Below are 9,153 nucleotides of genomic sequence, written 5' to 3' on the forward strand. Positions count from 1 at the left end.
AAGCTCTGTTTTAAGATATTGAAACTGGGCCTGAGAAACATAGAGCCAAGTAGCAGAAAGGGCCACAGTTGAACTGTGTAAGGACAACTCCAAGGACAGGGCTGAGCCAGTGCAGGACAGTTTCTGTCCTTCCCAATGATGACCATGTCCCTGAGACAACACCTGCTGATGACAGGGCCAGGTGCAAAACCATATGGGGGCCTCTCAGGTCACAGGAACTACACAAGGTCAGAGCCCAGAGCCTTGACTTTGCCATCAGTAGGTGCCTGGGGTTCGAGGCACAGTGACCAGGGCTGCAACAGCAGAGTCCTATCCACTGGTCAGGCACGGTGCATCTATGCAAGCAGAGGCCTCCTCCAGGCACAGGTGTTGATGTGGTCCCCTGGGCAGGAGTCATCCTGGAAAGCAACTGCATGTTCCATGATGACTGTAGCACCCCCTAGTGTTCAGGACGCTGATGCTGCTAGTGTTCCCAGCCCTCCATAGACCTACAGGAGTAAACTGCTCTCTCCTGCCTCTGTAGGGTTTCCCTCTTCCCTTTTGGGCTGGGCTCAGCTTCCTTCTTGATTTGCATGGTTAACAATCTCCTGACCTTTAGCTGAGCCTCTCCAAGCTGGGCCTTCAGGCTACCATTTGCATTTCCCCAGGAAATCTTCCTGAAGCTTTGTGTTAGAAGCTCAGAAGTGAGAGAAACACCTGACAGCCTCAGCCTCTTTCACCAGCTCCTAGCACATCTTCCTGAGAGAGCCAGGCTTGGAGCCAGTCCTGACCTCACCCAGCAAGGACTCTCCATTTCCACAGAGTACTTGGTCATGGCACCCACACCTTCTGTACAGAATAATTTTGATCTGTACGCTGAGGCTAGGTGCTGCTCATGTATCTGAAGGCCTCTTCCCTGCTCAGAACCTCACTTCTACTTCTGGCTTCAGTAGCTCCAGCCTGGGCTGGCTTTGTGGGTCTCTTCTAAGGTAGATACAGTGACTCACTGGCTTTTGCCATTTCCACCCCTGTAAAACCACCTCAGCCCACCCACTCTGCCCCAGGATTAAGCTGAAACGCCAAGGCCAGGCCCTCTGGGAGACAGCCTCTTCTGCTCTTCCGCCAAGTTAATAACGTTTCTGAATAATCCTACCTCAGAATATTTTGTAATTGCTGGTGTTCCCTGATGTGTAAGATCAGAGAGCAAGCTGTAAGAAATATACAAATTAAATTTACTGATGTTACAAACAGGGGAAAGGGCTCAGGTGGAGAAAAGTCAAGTGCACCCCGAAGCCCAAGGCCAGCAAGAAGAGGAGAGAAAAGGAACTCCTGTTGGCAATAACAGCTCAGAGGAGAAACTAAACAAGGGGCAAAGGGGCTCCTGTCCTTTTGCTGAGGCTCCAGACTTCTGTTCTGTTCTTGATCCTTTGGGGGCATCCTTGGGTGTGCTCACTAGCTACACAGATAGCTCATAGCTGCACTCCTCCCCTTTAGCATTGTGGTCAAGTAGCCTATAAAGGACTAGGGTCATAGCTCGGTGGGTAGAGTGTTTGCCTAGCATGCTAGGCCTTGGGTTCAATCCCCAACAACTCATAAACCCCACGTGGTAGTGTAGTAGAGGTGCACACTTGTAATGAGCATTCAGGATATGGAGCAGGATCAGGAGTTCAAGGTCATCTTAGGTACATAGCAAGTTCCCGGCTAGGCTACTCCCAAAGGCTGGGTTGAAGATTCATGTGAAGTTCTGTGTTAGTGGGGACAGGCTGCCAGAACAAAGTACTGTCCTTTCCATGGGCAACTCAGACAACAGAAAGTTGTTCCCTACCAATTCTAGAAGCTACAGGTCCAAGATTAAAGTGTAGATGGGGTTGCCCCCTGCTAAGGTGGTAAGAAATTAAGTTCCACACCTCCCCTGGCTTCTGGATTGGTTGGCCATCTTTGGTGTCCTTTGACTTGCTGCAGGGGTACCCCACCTCTGCTTTTGTCTTCCTATGACATTCTCTCTGCTTGCATGCTGTTCAGACCCCCTTAGTTTATAAGGTCTCGTTGGATTCATGCTTACACCATCTTAACTTGGCTCTTTGCAAAAATCCCTATACCCAGATGGGCTTGTGGGCTGGGCACTGGGGTCAGGGCTTCAGCACAGGGATTTGGAGAAGACACAGCCAGTCCATACACACCTTAACTTTGTTCTTTCTGTCCCTCAACGCAGATAAGTCCCCTGCGGCCCCAAAGACCCAAGAGCCAGGTGATCAATGTCATTGGAAATGAAAGGCGCTTCTCTGTGTCTCCAGCATCACCGTCCTCCCAGCAGACGCCCCCTCCAGTCACACCAAGAGCCAAGCTCAGCTTCAGCATTCAGCCCAGTAAGTGGAACTTAAGGTGTTGCCCCTTAAGGTGCCCCCTGACTGTGGCCCTTTGTTCAGGACCCTTTCCCCAGCAGTAGAGTGAAAGTTAGAGGGGTATGTGACGTCTGAAGAAGTCACCTCAGGTTGAGGTGGGAAATCTAGACTTCAAACATCTCACGCAGAAAGAAATCCATCCTCAGTGGCAGAGCTCAACAAATATAAAGTGCAGGACCCAACCCAGGAGCAGAGCTCCTGCCTGAAAGGAGTCTTGAGAGCCACAGGGTACCAATGTCTTCAGGGGTCTTGGGGCTCCGTGTCTAGTGGGAGGAACGGTGAGAGAGTCATTGCTTACAGCATAGAAATGTCTACCAGGGATGACAGATGGCACAGCACCATCAGCCTGTAACCACCATGGGCTTGCACACTGCAGAACTTAACATCACATCTGCTTTACTGCAATGACTCAGGTATTCAAGTGCCACTCCTGGGGACCCCTGCTCTCCCAGCTCGACACCAAGGTTTCTACATTCACCACTGGACTACCCTGTCATTGCCCTATTATCAGACAACTGACCACTTTAAAAACTCCCAAACCATACCCATCAGTGAAAGTGTCCATTTTCCTCTCTTTGGTTTAAAATAAAACATCTCTTCCAAGAGCATCAGCAAAGGCTGATGAAGTTAGCCCACCTTTGTGATCTCCCCTCTGTTTACAAACAGCCAGTTTTGTCTGCTTTAACAACCTGTAGCATATCCTGTTGGCTCTGGAAGGCAGCTGCCAGCCGCTTCCTGTCCTACAATCATGGATTGCCCTGGTGAGCTGGCTGTGTGCCCCATCACCGGACTCTACCAGTGAGCTCTCCCAATAGCAACTGTGGCAGACTTACCATAAAGCCACAGCCTTGTCGCACCAACTATGCGGATGCCACTAAGGAGAAGGAGGCTCACAGACAGTAGTATTTACACAGAGAGTTGATACGTTGCTTCAAGCTCTAGCACTCTGTTTCCTTTCTAGAACATTCTACCAGGAAAGAATCCTACTCTTTGTAGTCTCTACTCCTCTTTTACCCTTCGCTGTGTTCTTTAGACTTTTTTGATCCCTCTGTAACCATTTCACCATTTTCCAGGTCTGGAGCTGAACGGCATGATGGGAATGGATGTGGCCGATGTCCCACCCCCTCTGCCCCTCAAAGGCAACATGGCAGATTATGGAAATCTGATGGAAAACCAGGATATGATGGTCTCACCCACATCTCCACCTCCTCCTCCCCCACAACGGGTAAGTGGGATCTAAAACCACGAGACTTTAGTTTCTGCCCGCAGCCAGGACTGAGGTATGCATGCTCTGTGATACAGTTTCTTAGCCCTAGCTGCAGGCAGCCCCACCTCCCAGACAGTGCTGCCTTTGCTCTGAAGCTGTCCTGATGGATGCTGGTCTTTGAGCTGTTAGTACTACCAGCAGCTTTGGTGCCAAGAGGTCTGTCTGACTGCACTGAAGAGATGTGCTGTTCCATAGGGGACGCCTCCTTTGTTTTCCCCATTTTGGCCCTCTAGGTTCTCTGGACAATGTTGTCCTCACATTGACAGTTCCCTGGTAGCCACAGGCTCTTGCTACTTAGAGAGTCCATAGTAGGGTTCCACATTGGTGCAGACTGCATACCCTACCGTCCTGTTTCATCAGCCCTCAAGTGCTGCTCAAAGTCTTGGTTCAAGGTTCTGGCCTGGCTTGCTCCAGCAGTACTCATGAGCAGCCAGCGCGAACCCCAGCGCTGGTCCCCACCAGACACTTTTTTAAAGTCATTAATCACATCCAGTGCACTCCCTGCTGAGCAGCCTCAGGCCTACCTGCTAATGCAATGGTAGAGAGGGTCCTAAATGCCACACTGCACTGGGTCCTCACAGCTATGGTCATGCATTGCTGGGAGGCTGTGGCCCTGACCCATCCTCTTGTAATGCTCAAAAGTGAGTAAAGAAGGTAGGCTCAGGGAGGAGGCACAGTGTCATTTATGCAGTCACAACAGTAATGTCCACTCCCAAGTCCCCATTCCCATGACGCATTTATTCATGGCCTTATAAAGTTAAATCAACTCGGGCTGAAGAGTAAAACACTCAAGTCTATGTTTGTACAGCTGGCCATACTTTTTGATGCCCTTCCTCCATAAAGTAATGGCATGGCCACCAGAGCTCCTGAGAGCCCTGATGGAGTGAGATTTGCTGCTGGCTATCACAAGGCACAGGAATTGCTTTTTCCTCAGTCATAATAAAAATAAATTCTCCGTGCCTTCTCTTTTTCTTTCTTGGGGAGGCATTTTACTGGGTGCTCTGCAAACCTCTTTTCTTCCCTTGTGAAAGCAGTGAGGGAGGTCAGGGAGGTCTGGGGTGATGCTCAGTATGTAAAATGCTTATCATGCAAGGGACCTGAGTCCCAGTCCACCAGAAGCCATGTAAAAGTGCTAGGCATGCGGACAGGCCCCTGTCATCCTAGTACTAGGGCGGTGCTAGGTCACGAAGGCCCCTGAAGCTCCTTGGCCAGTCATGCTTACCAAATTAGTGAGCTCAGGCTCAGTGAAAGCTGAGAGAGACTGAGGAGGGTGCCTGATGTTGACCTCTGGCTGCCACACAGGTGCTCATACACAAATATTCACACTAGCACATGTTTAAACATCTACAGACAGACAGGCGTTTGCACATACAAAAAGAAAGTAGTGAGGGAAGAGATTGTGTGTTAACTGTGTGTCTGGTTGTTCTTTAAAGGAAACTAAACTCACTCTAAGGCTTTTTCTGTGACATGCAAGGGACAAGTGGCGCTTCTAAAGCTAAAGTAGGGAGCTGACCCCGGAGAAGGGAGTGTTCTATTAGGCTAGAGGGCTCAGACAGCTACTGGAATGTAAACTTGACCTCTCCAGTACAAAAGGAGACCCCAGGGGGCCTAGGGTAGGGGAACCTCCAATTCCTTAGGGAAGCCTATTGAGTTGCTTATATCCATATTTTATTTGAAAAGCAGAAATATCCCCCAGGTCCTCCTATAATCTGAAACCCCTGAACTTTGGAAGTGTGATCAGGTCCATTTCCGTCTCGCATCCATGCAGGGGTGACAGATCCAGTGTCCTAAGCCATCAATCAGTGCTGCCTGTGACTCGTGCCCTAGCTGCTCCGCTTTATAAAGCGGGTGCAAATTCAATTAGATTAATTACTCAACTCTCTTTGCAATTTGTTTCTGGTTTAATTTGCAGCCAGGGCTCAAGTTTGGATGACAGGCCGGTGGTTAGTGCGTCGTAATTAGTTAAGGCGTCCTCTCAGGTGCGTCCCTCTGCACAGGCCCTGAGAGCCGTTTTTGGATAATGATCGTTCATCTGCTGCGGGAGGTGATCGATAGCCTCCCGTCACTCTCATCGATCGGCCCCAGGCTTGTCGGTGACTCTATCTCTAGTTGTTGCCATTTTAAGCTGTCATTCATTTCAGAACCGCTCATATGACCAGCCATGTGAGCTATCATTTTACTTAATGGTGATAAAATCCAACATTCTCCTGCTTGATGTTAAGGATGCCTCTGGCATCTAACACTGTGATTTCTTGAGACTGGTGGTCCTACCTGCAGGAACCCTCTGTTGGAGGTCACTGTCACCATAGATGTCACCTGCAAAGACACCTACCATGAATGTTCTCAGGCCGTCAAATCAGTGTTTCTTTCCACAGTTCACACCAGCCTTAAAAGAGACTTATAAATGGACTCATTACTTTCTCCTTGATTTGTGTGTTGTGGGGAGAGGCTGTGTGTGTGTGTGTGTGTGTGTGTGTGTGTGTGTGTGTGTGTGCGCAGGTTCGTATGGACATTTGTGTATCTGCACATGGGAACTGGAGGTTTAACATCTGGTGTCTTTTCTTAATCACTCTCCTTTTTTTTTTTTTTTTTTTTTTGAGAAAGATCTCCCAGTAAACCTGGATTTTGCTGATTCCTGCCCAGCAACACCCAGGAATTCTCCTGGCCCTCAGGCAGGGGTTATAGGCTTGTGCTATTGTGCCCAGTTTTTTACATGGGCATGCATTCAGGCCCTTATGCTTGTGTGACAAGAATTTCAAAACTGAGCCAACTCCCGAGACCACTGCTTTCCCCTGTAAAATGGCGACCTCCTTCCTTCTGTATCTCAGCACCAGGAGGAAACCGAGGCAGTGAGTGAGAGACCCCTATGTCATGGTTCTGCTTTTGAGAACTTCCCTCACATTCAGCCACACCCCCAGCCTCTGCTGAGAGACTACGACTCTGGCCCTTTCGTCACATGTTGGCTCTTGAACATTCGTTGAGATTTCTGCCTGTGGTGGCTCCCACCTCCCCCAGTCCACCAGTTTTTGCATCTTCTTATTCAGCCTGTCTTTAGGTACCTGGGCCTCTCTTTTCAGCATCTGTGATGGTCGTGAGGGTCCCTAGAGCAGTTGGGCAGTGGCCCCCTGAGTCACTGACACCCAGCAGGTACCACCCTATGAATTTCTGAGGCTTCACAGCTGTGTGGTTGGTACCTGTTTTGGAGGATATGTTCTATTAGTTATTTTTCTAATCTTCATGATGCACTGCTAAGAAGCCTCCTGCAGTAGTGCCACTGGCTAGGGTCAAGGTGTTCAAACACATGAGTCTGCAAGGGAGGAGGCATTTACAATAAAGCTGTACCCAGAACCCAAGGCATTTTGCTGCCTATGAACCAATCCAGCCAGTCCCTTGCTTCTGTTCATAAAGTTTCCTTCACCCACAGTTATGGCCATGGCTTCTGCTGGTCCAGATTTGGGCTGCTTCCCAGCCTCAGTGAGAGCCACACATGACCCACAAATTATAGAACATTACTTTCCAGAGAAATCTTGCTGACCGACCTGGGCTGTCCATTCAGAAGGCAAGGGACAATCTCTCATCACACCCTAGAGAACCTGTCCTTTGGTTGGGTGACGCTAGGGTGACAATACCTGAATCTAAAAACCACAAACAATGATGCTTTTCAGGGGATGCACATAGATTCAGATGTCAGAAATCCACATGGCTGCAGGGAAGCCCAGGGTGGGGTAGTTAACAGGCTGGATCCAAGCCAGGCAGGGTGGAGCCAGGTCACAGGAAGAGGGTCAGTGCCTATCCTAAGTGTTCAGATGGACCTCCCACTTCTATGCCGAGTAAGATTCTCAGTGAGGATACCAGTAATGCGGTGGTTTCTTCATACTCCTGTTTCCTAGCAACAGCCACCTCCACTGCCCAGCAAAACACCACCTCCTCCCCCTCCGAAGACGACCCGAAAGCAGACCTCAGTGGACTCTGGAATCGTGCAGTGAATCCTGGGAGGAGAAGGCTAACCTCCTGCTTCTCTCCTACATCTGCCGTGCCTGCCGATGACCTCCTCCGGGCCCTGGGATGCTTCGCCTTAGTGTGATTGGCTTTTCTTGGAAAGAGGTCCATCCTAGCCACGGGACCAGAGGCCTGAAGTGTCTCAGCACAGTGGGAATGGAGCCAAGTCATACATAGTCTGGATTGGTTTTTTTTTTTTTTTTTAAGTTGGGGACTCAGAGCATGTCAGCCTTTCTGATAGCCTCAGTCTTGCCCTGAAACTCTTTCCTTTTGTGCCAAATGACTTATATTCATTTGCAGAGAGCTTGTCCAGTGTGAGTCAGCCAAGCGGGAGGGATGAGGCAAACCCCTAGCCCTACTCCCGTGAGAAGCTATGCAGTAGCCTTGTAAGGATCCTCACTCGGCCTCTCCAACCCAGACTCTAGCTCACCCCCAAGGGCTGACTGCTCAACCCCTATCCTTGATATATCTGCAGTGTGACTCCTGGGGTGGAGTGTCACTTCAGCTGACATCAAGCAGCTAAGTGTACCCCTTCAGAGAAGATCTCAATTTCCCGTGGCATAATTTAAAGTAGGAATATCTCTTGATTACTAAAGAGATATTAATATACGGCGTAGAGACACCATTATGGATACTGGATCAAATGGAAAATTAATATGAGCATAGGAAGGTGAATTTTCATTCTTTTTAAAATATGAGCCCCCTATACCACCAGAGGTGGTTTTAATTGGGTGGCTTCTCTGTGTGTACAGAATATTTGTATATACGGTGGTTCTCAGAGCTCCGGTGAGTGTCTGTCACCCTTGCTTACTCCAGCGGGTCTCTGAAAACGAGCTCCAGTGTGTCTTCATGTTTAACTGCTGGAAATATTTGTTTTCTAAATACCGCAAAATTGTTTTCCAGATTTCCAAGGTCCTGAAAATGTTGGTGGACAATGATTCGTTTGTTTAAAAAAAAAACTAACTTTGTATAACCTAATATTTTATTTGATCATCTATATTTTTTTATTCACTCTGATCATGATACTGTTTGTTCTAGGAGAGTTCAAAGTTAATCACTGACAAATGAGAAATAAATGTTATTTAAAAAGGACTCCTGGTGGCTGGCCTCTTTTAACCATTTAACATAAAATATAGATGCTTTCTTAAGGAAAAAACACATAATCATATATGTACCTATCCATCTTCCTCAAACTTAACTGTGTGTGTAAGTGTGTGTGTGTGTGTGTGTGTGTGTGTGTGTGTGTGTGTGTGTGTACACTCATGCACTTGTGTGAGTGAGTGCACATGTCTGTGTATGAACATAGGGGTCAGAACTAAACTTCATGTTTCTTACTCAGTTGCTCTTTGCCGTGTGTTTTGAGGGAGGGTCTCTCATGAACCTCAACCGTAGAGTGAGATCAACTCCCCTGAAAAGCTATGCAGTAACCAGGTAAGAATTAGGCTAGACTGGCAGCCAGCAGGCCTCGGTGATCTACCTGTCCCTACCTCCCTAGAACTGGAATTA

The 9,153-nt window shown here is 48.5% G+C and overlaps 1 protein-coding gene across 1 annotated transcript in view; it reads left to right on the forward strand.

Annotated features, from left to right (window-relative positions):
- The window catches only part of Dock1 (dedicator of cytokinesis 1), a 502,961-nt gene extending 494,222 nt beyond the window's left edge, over window positions 1-8,739 (forward strand). Inside the window, exons 50-52 of the mRNA NM_001033420.2 lie at window positions 2,192-2,345; window positions 3,455-3,606; window positions 7,539-8,739. Coding sequence (NP_001028592.1) covers window positions 2,192-2,345; window positions 3,455-3,606; window positions 7,539-7,634 — 402 coding nt within the window. The 3' untranslated portion in view covers window positions 7,635-8,739. The remainder of the gene's footprint in view (window positions 1-2,191; window positions 2,346-3,454; window positions 3,607-7,538) is intronic.
- The last annotated feature ends 414 nt before the right edge of the window (window positions 8,740-9,153 follow it).

This window comes from Mus musculus, chromosome 7 (genome assembly GCF_000001635.26).
Source record: "Mus musculus strain C57BL/6J chromosome 7, GRCm38.p6 C57BL/6J".
NCBI lineage: Eukaryota > Metazoa > Chordata > Mammalia > Rodentia > Muridae > Mus > Mus musculus.